This window comes from Buteo buteo, chromosome 20 (assembly GCF_964188355.1).
Source record: "Buteo buteo chromosome 20, bButBut1.hap1.1, whole genome shotgun sequence".
NCBI classification, from domain to species: Eukaryota; Metazoa; Chordata; class Aves; order Accipitriformes; family Accipitridae; genus Buteo; species Buteo buteo.
In genome coordinates this window covers 24,859,555-24,879,042 of record NC_134190.1, presented here as the reverse complement: position 1 = coordinate 24,879,042, position 19,488 = coordinate 24,859,555, and the positions used below count along the sequence as shown (strand labels likewise).

Below are 19,488 nucleotides of genomic sequence, written 5' to 3'. Positions count from 1 at the left end.
GTAATATGCAAACAACTCTGTTTGCAAATTACTGAGGCTGAGTTTAATGGCCCTCTCCCAGAATCCTTTACTGTGAACACCTTTTACCTTCAGTTGTATCTATAAACTGGCATTTTATAGCGTATGAGGCCAGAGATCTTCTGTGGTCTACACATGCCATTGGGGAAAATGGATGGCCCAAGGAATGGTGAGCTCAATTTCCCCTCTGAATCTGGGCAATATACCCCAGCTCCTTTAGAAAAGTAAATGCCCCTGAGTTACTGGCGTATTTTTTCCTAGCTTAATGATGCTTCCTCCTTTATTTCAAGTCTTCTTGGTTCCTGTTACTGTTCTGCAGTTGTTGCTTTGTTTAACCAGCAATAAAATACATTACCAAACTGTTTGTTGTCCATTTGGTCGGCTCAGGCGATTTTTATAGCTATTTGTCAAGCATTACCGTAATCAGCAAGATGAAGGATATTTCCTTGACTTCTGTTGCATGTAGGAACAGGAATTTTTATCCCAGCATTTAACTTCTGGGGGGTTACTTAAAATTTCCAATTCCAGTTGCCCAAGTTGGAAGGGATGATCTCAGTGTTCTGTACACTGACGGTTATTGTCGGGTGCCTTTGTCTGACAGAGAAGTGAAGGAAGTCTCTTGATCCTTGAGCAAGAACCAGGCTAACTCTGGGATTCTCCTTCCTTTGTGTCATTGCACAGACATCTTCTCGATTATTGGTGCGGCCGACCAGCTCCGAGACACCTAGTGCTGCAGAATTAGTCAGTGCAATTGAAGAGCTCGTCAAAAGTAAAATGGTGAGGCTGACTGGCAGATGCATGTGTTTAAAGAAGTTGTGTTTTCAAGTCCCAGCTTGCTATTCAGAGAAAAGCTATATGCGTTTGACTTGTAAAACTTGATGCCAGTTTCAAAAGTCACTTTCTGGGTTGGTGTATGGGTCGTTTTGTACACAGTAAGTAAAAGCACTTACTGAATAGGTAAACGGCTATGTAGCGAAGCAAAAAGCAATAAAAAGAGGGAGAGGAGGCGGCAGAAAATGCATGTCTTATTAGTAGAAAGAAAATGTCCTGTTAGTAAAAGGAATGCAAAGACCCAGGTCCTTAGCCCGACAGACCTTTATGAGAAGAATCCCTGAAACAAAATTTATAGCAAATCTTGCGAGGTTCAACAGTAAAGCAGATAGCCCTCACACAGAAACATTTATGCTATCTCGTTGCTCTTTAGGCAATGTGATAGCGAAGAAGTAAGTAAAAGAGTAAAACCACTGTTTTGCATGTTAGTGCCTCCTTTCTTGCTTTTTAGTGTTTGCTAACAAATTAAGTAGGAGGAATTTGTGTCAGCTTTTGTAAGTTTTTGTGTTTTAAAGTTTCTGTGTTTCTGAAGATGCTCATTGACAAAGAAGAGGGTGTAAGGATAATTCCAGGGAGGCCCTCCTTCGTATTCAAAACCCAGCTTGACCCAGTCCTGGAAACACTGCTCTAGCTGACCCTGTTTGAGCGGGGAGATTGGACTATATGGTCTCAAGAGGTGTCTCAGCAATTCTGTGATTCCCTCAAAACTTTTAAGTCTGGCTTTTGCAGTATAGACCCTGCTGGGCTTAGTAGAAGTGTCGCTGTGAAAACTAGAGAATCGCAGCATGGCAGCCCCATGTTACCAGAGGTTGATATTTCCCATGTTTGTTCTAAATTTAAGCAGCTTTGAATTCTAGAATGAGAAATTTTAATTTCTACTTTATATTTCCTCATTCAGAAAGACTTAAACTTCACTGAATGTTACTGCATGAAAGAATTACTGCACTCTGTTAGATTATTAACTTTGCTTTTTATTTCTTTTGCACTAGAAGTGTGAATAAGAAGTAATCTATGGGAAAATTCAACACAGGCTTTTGTAAATGGAAATTTTGATAGTCAGTGTGTCTTTCAGGCGGCCTAGCAGTGCATATAACTTCATGATCCATGGATATAGTCCCTGGTGGAGATGTTCTCATTTTACAATTTTAGCCAAGGGTCAGCTTCCCTGGGTTTTTGGGCCAGTCATATCATTATTGGGTTTTTACTTTTTGTAGGGAAAGAAAAAAGATTACAGCTGAACCCCACCCTGGTGAAGTAAATGTGTCTTGCATTAAAGGCTGTATCACATGCAAGGAAAATGTGATATGTAACTGTAGCTTGATCCAAGATTATGGACTTGAATTCAAGAAGTCCAATAAATATTTCATAGAAGCTTCTTCATGTTATTTCTCCATCTTTTATACGAACAGAAGCCTGTGGAGCCCATGCAAGGGAGACGGTGTATCTGGCAGAAGAGACAGGGACTCTTTCCTAGGATCCAAACTGTCATGACGCTCAAAAGCAACATTGACAGTGTAGAAGTCATTATTTTCTTCAATAAGTCAGTATTTTGGTTAGTTAATGCGATAAACAAAATGTCTGACAAAGAATGCCACTTCTGTTGTGTTAAAAAATGTAACACCCAAAAAATCTCTTTTAAAGATGTCCTATTTATTGTTGAAAGTAACTTGCATATGCCAGAACTGAAGTATGACAAATATAATTTGATTCCTGACAATAAGCAAACATCTGTGTAGCTTCCACTATAGAAGTACTTACATCCTGAGCAGCATAGTCTGACTTTCAGCCCTTGCTGCTCAAACCAGCTGATTTCCTTTCCTGAGAAGAAGAGACTGACATATCTCAAATGTGCTTCTTTAAGGTTAGGTTCTCTGTCCTGGAAAGCCAAGTTTTTGGCTGCTTTCCTGGAAGCTTGAGACCTCCTTTGCCAAGATACAATACAATAATTGATCTCCCATAGGTTCCCATGTACAGCTGCATGTGAATGTGTCTTGGGAATAAAGGGGAAAGCAATCATTGTTGCTGTCTGTCTTGAACACCTTCTCAGGCCCTGGAGGACCGTCCAAGTTCCTTGTTGGTAGATCAAGGTGACAGCAGCAGTCCATCCTTCAACCCTTCAGACAACTCCCTTCTCTCCTCCTCATCACCCATAGATGAGATGGAAGAAAGGAAATCCAGCTCCTTAAAAAGACGACAGTAAGACCATATTTTCACTCCATTTTTTACAGTGTTTTGAAGAGAGAAATGAAGTGTTTAAAAAATCCATTTTGAACTGGCAGCAGAAGCTGTTAGTCTGAAAGGGGGAGGACTTGTGTTAGGTGGCAAGCATGTAGTCACATTATGCAAAGAAAAATTTTTTTCTCAAACATTAGAGGCAGTTTCAATTTCCTGTGATTTTTAATTTTAGTCATACTGTGTTTGACTTCTGTCACATGTCAGTCTCAGTTATTCAGGAAGATGCTGATCTTTAAATGTTCAGAGGACTCTTAGGTTTCAAAAAACTGGTCATTCCCCTTGTTCTGTTCCACCACGCTCTGAAGTTCTTTATGTAGTAGTAAAATGTTACCATGGTAGAACAAAAACATGCCTGGTTTCAAAACTGCTTAAATCTGTGGGTAGAAATAGCAGTTTGTATACTTAAGAGTCTCCAGACCAGAGACATAATAGCATTTTATTTTAAACACTAGTTAAATGTTTAATTTTAATGACACATGTAAGAAAACATCTGACTTTAGATAAACAAAAGCAAGCCTGCTCCAGTTCCAAAGTCAAAGCAGCATCTTGTTTAGAAAGAATGTGCATTAATTCACATTGATTATGCAACTCCGCTTATCAAACATATGTGACTGCAAATGTGTAAAAAGTTGTATGCCATTAATCCTCTTTAAGAATCGGTTTCATTTTTTAATGAAATATGTGTTCACCATTTTCTTTCCATTGTAGCTATGTCTTACAGGAATTAGTGGAGACAGAGCGAGATTATGTACGAGATCTGGGCTATGTAGTTGAGGTATGATGTTTTTTCATTCTCTTGATTTTTTTTTTTTTTTTTTTTTTTAAATATGGTACTGACCAGCTGTGTAGCTTGAACCTCACAATTTTTTTCAAAACAAAACACAGGAAGAAACTGAAAATATGAATGTTTGCATCCTGAGTTTTCCCTCCTGCCGGCTTTTAACATATTAGAAATATTGCATCAAAATCTTACTGCCTTGTTTCTTTCTGTTACTGTGTGCCACCTTATTGTTCTTGTAAGGAGTGTAGCTCTGTCATTTTTTAAGATCGCTACCTCTGGCCTAATGGTATCTGAGACTAGTTGGTTTTATTTAGTGCAACTAAATTAAAAGCATTGTCGCTCAGCGTATAGAGCAACTATCCTGGATTTGAAAGACTTGCTTCCTCTCCGTCTGCTGGGCTTCTCTTAGACTTCCTAGTTTCCTCTTCTGCAAAATGAGGTAACCTCACGCATCTCCCTTCGGTCTTCAGCTGTCAACAAAATGCATTTGGAAGAGTAGAGACAATGAGTGTGACAGTGAATTTCTGCCTAACAAGGGTCAATTCTTAAACTCTGTTTTAAAGGGAGGGAGGGAAATAAAGATTGGCGTTGTGGTGGCCTTTTTACAGTGTTTAAAGGGTGCATTGGAAGGCTATGAACAGGTGATTCCTGGTGAAAACGCTAGACACCAAAACATAAACTTTGCAAACTAAAACCACACCTGGCTAATTAGAAATAGAAGTATTAGGAAAAAACAGAAGGAATAGAGTTGCGTGAATATTACAAAATTTAAAAACACTCCCAGCTCTAACTATGCGATAGAATTGCACAGTGAGACAACTATCTGTACACCAAAAAAAGAGAAGATGGGACTATGAGAAAATGTAAAAGGAACTTTACTGCAGCCAGAATGCTTGCTAATAGAATTGATGTTCAGGTTTTTTGGCATTCGGTTTCCTCATACTGCAAGTAGTAGTCCATGCGGCGCAGTCCCATGTGCTTTCTTCCTCAGCGCACGTTGGTGTAGGGTTAGTGTGGATGGCTGAAATAAGAAACGCCGAGCAAACGAGCGCAGAAGCCGGTTCAGCAGCACTGACGTGTGCTTGGTAACAGCCCTACCTGGCAAAGCACTGCAGCTGCTTCAGACAATAAAGGGCTGTAGAAGTTTCCTCTACGCTTTGAGTCTGTTCACACAGGCTAAATTAGCTAGAGTGAATTCATCTTTCTAGCGCCGGGCAGTGTCGTGTAGGCAACCTCAAGCCAATTTGTGATATTTTGTGTCTATGCTCTTATGTTATGCTATGTTACGCAGCAGTTTTTTGGTTTGGTTTTGTGTCCCAAGCAAGCTGTTGTCATGGGCAATTTGGACAGCTTCTGGGAAAAGGGGGTTTAAAAGGGAACTCACTTTTTTTAAGTTAAAACGTTCACAGTGAATTTCCTTGGACTCTTGCAGGGTTATATGGCACTTATGAAGGAAGATGGCGTACCTGATGACATGAAAGGCAAAGACAAGATTGTATTTGGAAACATTCACCAGATTTACGACTGGCACAGAGAGTACGTATTAACTTGAAAAGCGTCTGCTGAACAATTCTACCTAAAAAATACCAGACTGACTTTAAGAAATTTTTTTTTTTCCTCAAATATTCAGATACAAGGTGAATACAGTTGGTCTTGTGCTTTGAGTTGTAGATACTGTAGATTCAGCTTAAAAATGTTGGTATGAAGATTTGCTTTAAACAAGGATGCTTATATATAGCAAGTGCTTCAACTGAGAATCTGTAGTATGGATAGTATTATGTACAGAAATTTGTACATCATTTGAGGCTTTGTTTTCAAAAATGTTTTCTCTAAGAATTCAATCTAAAGAATTTGTTAGGGCTTAGCATGGCAGTATGAGCACCTCAGGCATTCAGACTAGGAAGGAGAAAAGTTTCCATTGGTATATGAAATTAAAGAATTTTCTTGAGGAACACCAATATTTTTTCATCTTGGCATGGATTCAGTGTGTCCTTTTGGAGATCTGTATTAAAATATTACACTGTTAACAGTGTCATTTTGGACATACATTAATATCCAAAGCTGCTGATAGGGGACACAAAGTGGACCTTGCAGTAAGACCATTTTGCCTTGCAATTACCTGTTGCTATAGTGTGTGCTATCAGAAAAAGGTACTTATTCTGTTTATTTTCAGCTTCTTTCTAGGAGAGTTGGAGAAGTGCCTTGAAGATCCAGAAAAGCTGGGATCTCTGTTTGTCAAGCATGTAAGTGCAAACATCTTTGTTGGCAAACCCCTATTGCTGCTACTGACCAACATGTTTGATTATTAAGGATTTATCTATGGTACAACACGGTTAAGAAAGTGTTATAAAATACTCATCACTGTAAGAGGTGGAGAGATAGCTTATAAGAGCTTATAAATAGACTAAATGCTCTAGTTTTTCTCCCCAATATCTTCCTGTGGAGCGAAAATATGAATGAGGGTCCCATTTCTCAATTCAGCTCCAGTTCTGTGCAAGGCAGTTGTCATTTCATATGACACCTGCCTTCTAATCCCAGATATCCATGCAGTACCAGGGAACATAGGAGACAAAAATAGGAAAGAGGCTCATTCTTCCTTCCAGTTTCAGCGCATTCTGTATCCTTTCCCCTTCTGAGAATCACAGTAGCGGTTGAGAATCCTCCCTCTTCACTTGAGGAAGGAATTGAGAGTGCTAGAAATTGAAGATGTTTCATTTTAGTCCAACACAGTACCCTTTATAGCTTTATACAAGTCCCTGGTTTTCCACTCTTCACTTGTTTATTAAAAGGAATGACCATGTGATACATGTGGATATTATAATACTTTGGAAAGAAATCGGATAAACTAGTTATTTGGAAACTAGATATCAAAATTCAGGACACATCAGACATGCCACTAGTCAATCATTTTGGTGTCTCTTTGTGTAGAAATGCAATTTAATATCTGTTTGAGATGACATCTCAAGGTACTCCAAATCACACAAGATAGCAGAAGGGAAACTTGCCCGCTAAACATGATCGTTTGCACAAGTGTGCAAAGACTGAAGACAGACTGGATTAAAGCAGATTTAATGGGTTTCAGATTTTCCCTGAGGTCTGTGTTTGAAGTCAATACCAGGGTAGCAAAAGAGCACAGAACCAAACGTTAATGGAACAGCAACACTGGAAGCCAGAACTAATTCCTGGACTAATGAGGAGGAATGAGCTGTTTCATTTCTGAGGGATTATTATTTTATTTTTTTTAAAAAAGGCACGGGGAGAGGGGAGAGTTCTGGCACTGGTAAAATGGGAAACCTGGAGGAAGTAACTCTCCCTGTTTCTGATTGCTGTTTTACTTTCTCCCGGTGTACTTGTGACTGAGTTGTCTTTGAAAGGCACCCTTACCACTCCAGATGGAAAGGCAAGCTGTGATGCTCTTACAACATCCTCTAGCAAAACCCTGACTATCAGCTAGACCATGACGATTCAGTTCCAGCTCTTAATCATGTTCTGTGTCCTTTTCAATCTCCATCTTATTCTTCCTTTTTGCTTTCCATTTGTCTTCACTGGTCAGTACTCCATAAGTCTCTGAGCAGCAAAGCCTCTAATGGCAGACTGATCCTAGCAAAACAATAAGAAGGATTTTGGAGTAGGTAATAAACACATATGGTATGTCTGTGTTTCTCAACCAGCAAGGTCAGTAATCAAGAATGAATCTTAAAGGCTGAAGTTGTGCTCTCTCTCTTTTTTCTTTGTTGCCTTGGTGTTTAAAGCACATGCACAAAATACAGAATCAGAGTTAAAAAATACTAGCACCACCATTTCCAGGCTACATCACCTATGTCCCCACTCAAACTGCAATAGGACAGCTAACACTGAAGAGAAGACTTCAGAGGTTTCTCCTAACTACTCTGTACAGCTGAACAGGAGGAGGTCATTATTCTAATATGCCAGAATAATAATCAGATTATTAAAATTAAATAAACAAGAATGACATTTCAAAGGCTCCATCCATTGCTCTTGCTAAAAGAAAAAGATTACTATTTTCATAGTTAATTTTGTTGTGGGACGGGCTGAGCTATCATCTCTAAACACCTGTTGTTCGGGAGTATTTATAACTGTGGCAATTTTTTGACTTATGTTGCCTTTCTTAAATCATTGTGATATTCCCAAATAAATGTGTTTTCAGATCTGTAATTTCTGCATATGTAGCTGCTTCTTTTTCTCCAAAGGACCTTTTTAAGTTCATACTTTGGAACAGCTGTACTTCTTAAAATACTACTCCATTTCAATCTGGCATGTTTTTTTTTCTTGATGATGATGTATCATTCTCTATCTTTGTTCCTCTAGGAGAGAAGGTTGCACATGTACATAGTTTACTGCCAAAACAAACCAAAGTCTGAGCACATTGTCTCAGAATACATTGATACGTTTTTTGAGGTAAGTTCCTGAGAGAGGATATACGCAAGGTGAAGGGTGTGTACAAATCATAAGCGTTATCAGATCTGTTGAACAAAACAAAACGAAACAAAAAAAAGGCAGCACATATCGTTGTTACTGTTTTAAATGATAATTTCTTGCCATTTCTGTTCTGATTTCTGAAGTCTGATACAGGGTCCTAGAGATGCATTAATCTCTAGGGGAAGAAAACTAAAGTTTAGTTATAAGATATTAATTTATCAGTAGAGTCTCATCCTCCCTAGCCCTAGCCCAGGCAGTTAACAATGCTTTTTATATGAAGTGGCAGTTTTGGATGAGCAAAGATCACTGTCAAAAATAGTCTATATACAGCCTGTGATTGCAAAATTACGTTTCACTATATAACCTTTTCAAAAAAAGATAGGGAAGATGCGCAGAGAGGGGAATACTTTGGAAACAAAGCTGATACAGATCAGGGGAAGGACTCCAGCTTTTGCTAACTGAAGATTAGATTCTGCTCTGACTTCTGGCAATATCTGCTCTGATAGCCATTAACAGTGATATATCTTCCTGTGTTTCTAACTCAACAAAACAAAGTTGTTTCTGACTGAATGAACAAAAAAATGTTTGTTTTGCAACCTCAGGATCTAAAGCAACGCCTGGGCCACAGACTTCAGCTCACAGACTTGCTAATAAAACCTGTGCAGAGAATTATGAAATACCAGCTGTTACTAAAGGTGAAGTGATGTTGAGATGAATGATGTAATATATGTGTTAATGGATATGTTTTCTTTTTGAAATATTGCTGATGCTTTTCCACCCTCCTCCCAAACAGAACCCAGATTTGTAAGCAGTGTCATATGATTGTTTTCTGAGCATATTCAGATAGTTATAAAAATTGCAGTAAAGAGCTTGGGCAGAATTTTGCTTTTTCGTTTAACAGTTAAAGACCAAATGTACTCAAGTCAGTGACATGGAAATGTTTAGAATTTGTACCAATGTCAGATGAAAGGGAGAGGGATCTCCCAACTGTTTTCAGATGTAAATGTGATACGAGTTGTTGGGACTCATCCCAACTTTCCCAGTCTACACCTGCAATCATTTTAATATCACATAAAAGTTTACTGAAGAGCAACCCTGTGTATCACAGAGGTCATTGCCTTAATACATGTTCTTGTATGAGATAAATCAAAATAGTGACTAAATCTTAAAAAACAAGAAGGGGAAAGCACCCAGCAAGAAGCTTTAAAAAGAAAATTTTTCTATGTGTCTTCTGCAGTCTGTCATTCTCTGACAGAGGATAGCAAGTTCAGATTTTCTAAGATTTCTCTGCTGATTAAAGAGAAAAGCGCTTATATTGGTTTTTTTCCTTTTTCAGGACTTCCTCAAATATTCTAAAAAAGCTAATCTTGACACAACAGAACTAGAGGTACTTGAGACATTTTCTCTTAGTGATTTGAATGCTCTTTACTCTGAACTTCTCTTGTTTTGACACAGTCACTTTCCTTTTCTGATCTTCTTGAGAATGTGATTAGAAGTGTTTACTTTTCACATTTCTGTTCTAAAGCAACTATAGCAAGTGAAACAAAATTTTATGCTGCTAAGTCATTTGGAAAATAAAGCTTTGACTTTTTATTTGTCTTGAACAGAGAGCTGTAGAGGTCATGTGTATAGTACCAAAACGGTGTAATGACATGATGAATGTTGGCCGCCTGCAAGGATTTGATGTAAGTTGGCTGCAGTTTTGCTTAGAGTTTTTGTCAGGTTCTCTAGAAATTAACCATTAATGTCATGGGGAGAAATGAGGTGGGGTGCTCCCTCACTATGATTAGCTGGTGCAAAAAGCAGTAAATGAAAAATCAAGTCTTAGCCCTGCCAAGGACTTTTTCCTGGGAAACTTTACCCATTGTGTCAGTCACGCTAGGTAAGTCCTTCTGCAAAATCTAGGAAGCTCTGGTGTTATTACGGTTCCCTTATTGACTGATGACTTGCAAAATAGTGAACTAATCAGTTATCAGCAGGTAAGCAGGTCTGGCTTCAGTAGTGTAGAAGAAGGAGAAGTTGCTACGGTCGGTAAAGTACCTGAGGCAACTGTAGCCCTTGTTTTGTGAAGTCTAGAAGGGACAGAAATTGGCTGTTGAAGCAGTACGCATCAGCCAGATGCTAGTCACATGTTCTTCTTGTAAAGCCCTTTCCGCTCTCCAACACGGGTATGAACTTGAATTCTTCCCCTTTCGGCACCCTGGAAGACTTGGGAAGAATATACAAGTTACTGTGGAAGTTACTGAGAACAGAGAGATGAAAGCCATAGTGTTAAAAGCCTTAAACTGCAGTATGAATTGAAAAGGGTGGAGTGGATTTGGGGGTTTTTTTTTCTTGATGATGTTTGTTTTTTGAGAAAGGCTACAAGAATGTCTTGTGCATAGGAGGATCAATGAGTACGTAATGGTCAATGACATGCAGAATTTGGGAAATATACAAAGCTATTTTGGCATGAACAGCTACTCGGAAAGGTTGATTGGGAGGAGAAATGAAGAACTGCACTAAATGCGTTTCCACTTGCCTCTGTGTTTAGGGTAAAATCGTAGCCCAGGGCAAGCTCCTGCTCCAGGACACATTCTTGGTTACAGACCAGGACACAGGACTTCTGCCACGCTGCAAGGAGAGACGGGTCTTCCTGTTTGAGCAGATTGTCATTTTCAGTGAGCTGCTAGATAAAAAGAAAGGTTTCTCCATGCCCGGATTCTTGTTTAAAAACAGCATCAAGGTAACTGTTGTGTGTGAGCCTTTGCGTCCCCTGCACAAACTCTGCTAAGGTAACAGTTTCTGATTCAGTGTGGAGTCACTAGTGACAGTCATTTCCTGAAATTACTTCCTACTGAATTTGTGCTCGCTCTGATAAACGGAAATCTTTGGACCTCTGATGCTTCCCACGTGAAGCTTACCAAAACAGGTGTTCTTGTGCAAAGCCGGACAAGCATTCACAAAGAGTTAGTCTTCAGCTCTGTGCTGTGGGTACACCACATTGCAAAGTCATTGCAAATAAGGACAATAACTCTATATGTATCCCTTCTTTTGAGTTTCAGCTGAAATCAGTCCAAACGTGTAGGTAACATTTGTAAGAAGTGCCACCTTCCTAGACATGTCAGCTCTTCCTCAAACACAAAGGGTTCACCTCCACTTCAAGCTTTCCCTGGAAAAAAACCTGATGGTATTAGGGCCACCAGCCCTCCCTGTGAAGCGTTTTGGGTGGACCCGGCTTCCCTTAATTCACCTCGGTGCTCTGCCTGCCAGCTGAGCATCCTGTTTAGTGCTGGCTGGACAGACGACCTGTGGTAGAGCTCCATAGCAGGCTCAGCATTTTGAATAACACAAAGGGAGAGTTGAGGGACGATGGAGAATATTGGGCCACACTGACCAGCTGGAGATTGTTCAGGCACAGTGTGTCAGTAAGCTGTACAGTAATCCTTAGTTTACTGTAATCCTTCATTTCATGGTATTACTTTCCTGAAGGAAGGAATGGTCATCATTTGAAGATCTGACTCTGAGCTCCTAAGCAAGAGATTTTAGAGGTATGTTTCTCATAAAATACATGAAGTAAATTCTCTTTTTTTTTTTTTTTTTTTTGTGAAGGTGAGTTGCCTTTCCCTGGAGGAAAATGTGGACAGCGATCCATGTAAATTTGCACTAACATCAAGAACGGGCGATGTCACGGAGACCTTTATTTTGCATTCTGCCAGTCCAGGAGTCCGCCAGTTATGGATCCACGAAATTAACCAAATTTTGGAAAACCAGCGCAACTTTTTAAATGGTAAATTATTTCCTCTCACTAAAAGTTCATAATTGAACGACTTCTCTCTCATCTGTTGTTTCTTGGCTTTGAGACGTTTTGCAAGTTTCCTTTTTCCTGAGCTAATACAGAACAGTTGGGGGATATGTGCCGCATTTCTGCTTCAGAACAGATGCTAGCATTTATTGTAAGAGCGGTAGTCTGAATTTACATGGTGTTCTCTTAGTGAAATTTTCCAAATGTTTTGTAGGAGTGAATCAAGATTGGCACCATCCGTTGAGGTGGAGAGTTTGTGTACCCCTTTTAAGCAAATGCAAGCCTTTAAAGGCTAAACCGAAGTGGAATTTTGAGCATCTATTCAGAATATGTTTTGCTTGTGTTATTTTGGTGTCCGTTGCTGTCACATCTTACTGTGGCAACAGCATTCAGATTCTGCAGGAGAAACGTGGAAGACGGTAGTGTCTGCTGTGACACTAGAAGGTTCCTGCTATATTTTTGTGTCCATCAGTTGTTGCCCCCGTCTAGATTTTTTTTTTTTTTTAAAAGAGTTGTAATGGGTGGAACAACAAGCTGAGAATTCAGAGTAATACCTGTTTTTTCACAGCTTGCCTGCTGACTGACAATGTGATCCTAGAGGAAAACATGTCTCCCTTGTTTGATTTTTCATCTTTAACAGAGGTACTTATAGCGGGTCATGAAGGTGTGATATAGAAAAGTGACTTGATGTCTTCGGCATGACCAACATCTCTAAGGGAATTTATCTTATTTGGACAGCACTCCCCTTTTCCCAGCAAACATGTCTTTTTTTTAAACTGTTCCCGTTCCCTTTCCTGCCCTCCTTTCCCTGATCGCCTCCCCTCCCGCTCCCGTTGCAGCCTTGACGTCCCCAATCGAGTACCAGAGGAACCACAGCAGCGGTGGAGGCGGCAGCGGGAGCAGCAGCGGTAACAGCAGCGGCCCCAGCAGCTGTAGCGGCATCCCCAGCTCCAGCCGTAGCCGGCCGTCCCGGATCCCCCAGCCTGTCAGACACCATTCCCCAGTCCTGGTCTCCTCTGCAGCCTCGGCCCAAGCAGAGGCAGACAAGATGTCAGGTATGTCCATTCACAATCTCTCCCTGCCACACTACAACTCCTCCTTAGAAACTGGCCCCAGCCAGCCAGACAGGCACCCTCCCAATGCAGAACCGGACGGTCCTCAGAGAGAAGCTGAGCAGATTCCCAAGATGAAAGTTATCGAAAGTCCCAGGAAGACAGCGGGAAACGTTTCTGGCTCAGCTGACGGAGCCCAGAAGGACTCACGCGGAAGCTCGGAGGACGGTCGATCGAGAAACAGCGTAGGATCGCTGACGCTCGGGAAGCCGAGGCCGGGAGCCATCTCGCCAATGAACTCTCCTCTCTCCACGACTTTCCCTTCTCCTTTTGGCAAAGAAACCTTTCCACCCAGCAGCCCCCTGCAGAAGGGCTCCTTTTGGAGCTCCATCCCAGCATCCCCCGCCAGCCGCCCTGGCTCCTTCACTTTCCCTGGGGACAGTGACTCCCTCCAGCGGCAGGTCCACCGCCACTCTTCACACAGCAAGGACACAGACCGCATGAGCACATGCTCCTCGACCAGCGAGCAGTCAGTTCACTCCACCCAGAGTAATGGGGTAAGAGCGGAGCACCTCTGTCCTGCGAGCTCTTCTAAAACCTTCCCATGCTCCCTTTCTGTGCGTTACCATCACTCTCCGTACTAACTTCTGGCTCTCCAGTGCTGTACTGCTCTGAAATAATCAACTGTTCGGATATCTTCTGCACATTAAAAAACCAGAAACTGTCTACCTCTCTGTGTATGTATACATACAACGATGGGTATGTATACAGACACAAAAGCAACTGCTAACACTAGATGCAATTTCTGCCTCTGCTGAAAACATAGATCACTAGGCTGATACGTACTAACTTGCTCTCCTTGCTTTTTTCGTCTCTAATTTGAAGGCACATAATTAACATGCTGAAGCGTGGCAGCCAGAGCACCTGGGGGTATGCATTGCGGCCAGCACTTAAATCTGACTTCGAGATTTTGGCAGATTGCCTTGGGGCTTTTTTCCCTTTCACGCACAAATCCGCCACCATTGTCCTGTTGAGGTTTAACTTCGTGGAGACATCTACAGTAGGTTCCCTGGGCTGCTTGATTTTTATTTTTTATTAATTTATTTCCCCTCTCCCTCTCCTTTCAGCCTTAGTTGATGTACAACATTCTCTTTTTTAATCCCGTGTCCGATCAAGGAAGCTTCCTGCAATCCACTCAAAATAGGCTGACAAAACCTAGCTAAAATAATCCTCCTTCTACTACAACCAAAACAAATAGCGGCTCCACTTGGCTTTTCTGCTTTGTAAGAAGAACTGGTTTAGGGCATCTGGAGATTCAACCCGTTAGTATGCACTTGGTGTGTTTGTGCGGAAAGCTGGGGTATCAGCAGAATCCAGATTCGCTGTAATAACATCTACCAGGAAAATGCAACACAGCAATCACAGGGGCATGTACAAATATAAAGCAAAAATTTCCAGGCACTTGCCATGGATGTGGTAGGCAGGCTACGGTGCCTTTCTTTTTAAACTCGCATTTGATTTTTCTCTCACTAAGTGTTGTGTTCACGAATGTTTGTTTTTCCATTCTCTCACAAATAGTATGCAATACCAATTTTGCAAATCACCTAACTCGCCGGACCCTTTTTAAATGCATGCATTTCTTTATAGAACTGTTTAACACACAGAGCTTTCTTGACTTCTTAGTTCTTACACTTACTTTTATAATAGCTTCAGAAGAAAAAATTATGCTTTGCATGTATTGTATTTTTATCCTGATCCTTCTTCAGATTTTCGTTTGGTTTAGCTCTGTCTTGTGTTTATCTTCAGTCTAGCAAAATGTGATGATAATATAATATCTGGGATAATTTGAGTATTTTGCAATTACTGTCTGGTATGTGAATCAAGATGGTGGTACTTTTTATATGCAGAGAAGACATACATAGTATTAATTGATGTCGTTCCATTAAAAAAAGAGAGAGGGAGAGACGGGATGGCACTGATTTTTCAAAACATTTGAATTTTGATACTGTCTCAGCAAAGACACACACCACTGCTCGTTTTTGTCTTACTGTAAAACGTAATATCTGAATGCATGCCTTCTGCTTCACAACTATGTTTCTTTTAGTTTGGTAATTGAGATGGGTCATAATTCTTCATTTATAACCTCATTTCTAGACCATACTTTAGCAGGGTTTCACACCACATTCAACAGCTAGAGAAAATGGGTTGTGAAGTTTTATTTTGATTTAACCATTTGTGTGTGTGTATTTACATGCACATATGGTTAAGGTTGGTTACTTACAAAAAAGTGACTTCTAAGAAGAAGAAACAGGAATTAGTTTTGCTAGTATTTCAGAAATATGGGAGGAATTTTTTATATTTTGATTGTAAATCCTTCTCTAATCCCATAAATGAGGTCAGTGATGACCAGCAGAACTTGTAGTAGAAAAACATTGACTGTGCAAGAACACTTACTTCCTTGCAAGGCAAAAGAAAAGGCTGTCTTTCTGTAGTGAGAATAAATTCTGATATAAACACATTCACAAGAATGTTTGTCCCTTAGTAGTTACCAGACACTTGTTTATTCAACAGATTTATCTGTCCTTGTTGAAAATAAAAAATATTCAGAGTTTAGTATGATCCTTCAAGACTGAACTATTAAAAAGAAATGTTATGTTACAGGAAGGTCAGTCCTGCAGTGATACAGATTCTGCTACACGATAAGAAACAGTATGTTCAGGAATGGGGGGGGGGGGGGCAAGGTTTGGGGCTTAGGTTGGTTTTACAACTTCAGCCTTCCCTTCATCTCCCCCTATAAGTCTAACAGAAGGAGTTAACAAAAGCAGCTTTCTCTGAATAGAGTTGGTTTTCACCTAGCTAAAAGAATCTAGCAAGTTGTAATCTTAAACAATGACTGAAAATGAGACTGGGCTTATGGTTCTACTATTCCTGGTTTGCCTGAATCATGGGAAGGGCTTGCTAATACAAAAGACCGTGCAGACGGTCCTCTCAGCCAGACAAAATGAGTTCTCCCACTGGAAATACAGCATCTGGAGTTAACATAAATATCCTTTAGTAGAAGTACAATCCAGGATGAGATCTTTCTCTCAGTAGAAGCATTTGCTTCATCATCCTAATAGGGGAAAAAAGACAGAATGGACTTGAATCACCCAGTTGAATAAAATAGTCCAGCTAGAATAAAACGTACAGACTTGCTGGAAACCCAAGCATCAATGTGCTGAACATGCTATGAATGAGTAATCTGAGGCTGTTTCTTTCCAAATGCCTTGGTTTCTCAGCCAGAGCACTCGTGGGGAAGCACAGGCACCGAGATGGGGAGTCACTTGTTCACGGCGATTAGCAGATTGGAAGAGAACATGGTTTTCGGGGCTCGCGGTGTACCATGCTGTCCTCTGAGCCCTGCTGCATCTCCTCAACACTGAGGGGAGAAATATTTGACGGTTTTGAGAAAAAAGGTGACCCTGTTTTAATCCTGTGCGCCAAGGTTTCTGCTCACTGCTAGCACATACGTGGTACTAACGTGTGGTTATGCTGTATAAGCGATAGTAGTCTCCAGCTACAACGAGGTACTGATTTCCTTCTTCAACTCAGTTACTACTAAGCAATAGTGAGCCCTCGCTGATAGTGACCTGAAACGGTCTGAAGCAAGAACAGAGACAAAAGGCAGGCACGTGCACATACGCGCCTCATGCCCCATCATTGATAGATCATCCACTTTGGGTTTAACTTGTTTCAAGAAGGAAATCGCTTCTTTCAGGGAATAGGTTGCATAGTCTGATAATCAGTATCACACTTCCATTTATTAAACCTCATATGAGAAATGCATGCAAATGGACAAAATGCATCTTGTTTCTAAAAAATAATAATTACCAATGGATTCATGGCCAGGAGAAGGCTTTTTGTTCTGAAATGTAGTCTGATTTTTACTGTATACCTGATCAGCCATAATTAGCTTTCTGCAAATGCTCGATGGGGAAACAAACAACAGTCATGAACACTAGCTGAAAATGTATGATAAACAGCTAACAACACTCAGCTAATCAGTTAAAAGTGAGATTTCCAGCTTTATTCTGATAGTCCAGTGGGCCTATTTTGCCCAAGAAATGAATAATTTCTTATTTCAGTAATGTACCTCATCCTGTGCATTTAAAGGACTAAACCTGATCACACAGATTCAACCAGGGACAAGCCTTGGGGTTTTGAGACACACTGTCAAAAGCCTATTTTGTTCTTTTGTACCTTGTCGTGTTTTGTGTGCGGAAGGCTGGTGTCTGAGACCTGACAAATAGTGCTAAGAAAGACTCTGTGAATTTTTCGTTGTTGGAATTCCCAGTGTTTATGAGGTGATGATTATGATTTTGAAACTGCACCTATAAGACCATGAAAAACCGTCCTACGTGCTGTACTGTAGCTTTGTTGCCCGAGAAAGATGGGAGGTTCAGTGCCTGAGCTTGAAAGGAAGACCAGTTGAGATCTGTGTATAAAGGAAGTAATCTTGAGTAAAAGTAGTGGGAATAAATTTCTGCAGCAGCTGTACGTAAAGGTATTCAAAGGTCAAACTAATTTGCACAAGATAAATAGACACAGGCGGCTTTCAAAGAGAAATCGTAGCTCTTTTCTTTGGCTGCAGATTAAGTTATGTGGATTATGCAGGTAACGTAGCAGGCCAAGAACAGCCTGTCTTCTTCATGAACTTTAAACTTGATTCTTCCCCCCCCCCCCTCTTTCTGCTCCCAATTGACACTTGCAGAGTGAAAGTAGCAGCAGTAGCAATATCTCCACCATGCTGGTGACACACGATTACACGGCAGTGAAGGAGGATGAGATAAATGTCTACCAAGGAGAGGTCGTGCAGATTCTAGCCAGCAACCAACAGAACATGTTTTTGGTGTTCAGAGCCGCCACTGATCAGTGCCCCGCAGCCGAGGGCTGGATTCCCGGCTATGTCTTGGGGCATACCAGTGCAGTCATCATCGACAACCCTGATGGAACCATCAAGTGAGTGCCTGTGTGTGTGTGGAAGGGGAGGAGGAAGAAAAACTTCCAATTTAGACAAGGCTTTGAACCTTATAAACCGAAAGTTGACGTGTTCTTTGAGAAATAAATGAACATCAAGCAGAATGAGTACTTGGCAGGTCCCTTAGCAACTTCAAAATACAACCTAGTAAGAAAAAGCCCAGAAGCACGTATTCTTTATTAAAAAGCTGTAGTAGTGCAGTCTTCTGGGAAAAGATGACGATGAAAGAATACCTGATCTAAGAGCAGCAATAGTTACTGGTTTATTTAATAGAATGAGTTATCAGGCTAGACACCTCTGTTTAGAAAAACAGTCAGGGAATGTTTGTTCCAAGTGAAATGAGATTTCAGCGTTCCTGCATCTCTACTTCGTGCCACAAACCTATTGAAAATAACTGGTTGTGCTAGGACGATGTCTCTCAAATCTGCAATGGGAGAAATTATATCAAAGTTCTTAGCGCTAAAGTTTTATGTAAAGCTTCTATAGGCCGTATATGATACAGATTTTATCCTGATCATTGCTCAGTTTGATTGACAGTTTGTATTTTCATATAGAAAGTTTACCGTTCAAGCAATGATTTCAAGAAATACTGAACTACAGACTCATTTTATTAGCTTGCTTACAGTTACAACCAAGGGTAGCATCTCTTACGGAATATGTAATGTATTTCATTTCAGTATGCTTTATTATGATGAAATAACATTTTGACATACTTTTCCAATGCCTTTTGAAACTAGAGAGTATAACACATAACCTGGAGGTGAAAAAAAGTTGATCAAAGTTTAATGTTCTATATTCAGGAAGTCAACGTCTTGGCACACAGCGCTCCGTTTAAGGAAGAAATCTGAGAAAAAAGATAAAGACGGCAAAAGGGAAGGCAAGCTAGAAAATGGTTACCGCAAATCCCGAGAAGGACTTGCCAACAAGGTTTCTGTAAAGGTCAGTGTTACAAAGATGTAGTAGTTTCCAAGAGAAGTTCTGTTGGGATTTCTTTAAAAGTAGCTTCTGTCAGAATTTCACATCAAGGAATTAGAGGGAACAGTGGGTTTAATGGGCAGTGTTTGCCAAATCTGAAAACAGGAAGATATAATCTTGGAGTCTACAAGCATGATATACCATAAGGATACTGCAGAAAGAGTAGAGTGGTGCAGAAATTCTGGTGTTCAGATGTTTCTTGGATCTTTGTGGGTACAGCCAACTTCGACCCATCGCTGTGCTTTGTTTTCTACTATTCTTTATTAAAGGTTATCAGGACATTAATTCTTTAATTTCTCCTTTCCAGCTTCTCAACCCCAATTACATTTATGATGGTAAGTTGCTTTAATTTTTA

General features: G+C 40.4%; 1 protein-coding gene across 4 annotated transcripts in view; it reads left to right on the top strand.

Moving 5' to 3' along the window:
• The window catches only part of TRIO (trio Rho guanine nucleotide exchange factor), a 256,719-nt gene that overhangs the window by 226,204 nt on the left and 11,027 nt on the right, over nt 1-19,488 (top strand). For 3 of the 4 annotated variants that reach the window (XM_075052204.1, XM_075052206.1, XM_075052207.1), the window contains exons 37-51: nt 700-795; nt 2,897-3,045; nt 3,793-3,859; nt 5,298-5,401; nt 6,039-6,108; nt 8,195-8,284; nt 8,908-9,000; nt 9,642-9,692; nt 9,913-9,990; nt 10,839-11,030; nt 11,897-12,074; nt 12,929-13,698; nt 17,892-18,139; nt 18,959-19,097; nt 19,441-19,468. In XM_075052204.1, the coding sequence (XP_074908305.1) occupies nt 700-795; nt 2,897-3,045; nt 3,793-3,859; nt 5,298-5,401; nt 6,039-6,108; nt 8,195-8,284; nt 8,908-9,000; nt 9,642-9,692; nt 9,913-9,990; nt 10,839-11,030; nt 11,897-12,074; nt 12,929-13,698; nt 17,892-18,139; nt 18,959-19,097; nt 19,441-19,468 (2,353 nt within the window). The remainder of the gene's footprint in view (nt 1-699; nt 796-2,896; nt 3,046-3,792; nt 3,860-5,297; nt 5,402-6,038; nt 6,109-8,194; nt 8,285-8,907; nt 9,001-9,641; nt 9,693-9,912; nt 9,991-10,838; nt 11,031-11,896; nt 12,075-12,928; nt 13,699-17,891; nt 18,140-18,958; nt 19,098-19,440; nt 19,469-19,488) is intronic. The other variant, XM_075052205.1, reaches the window with a different exon arrangement.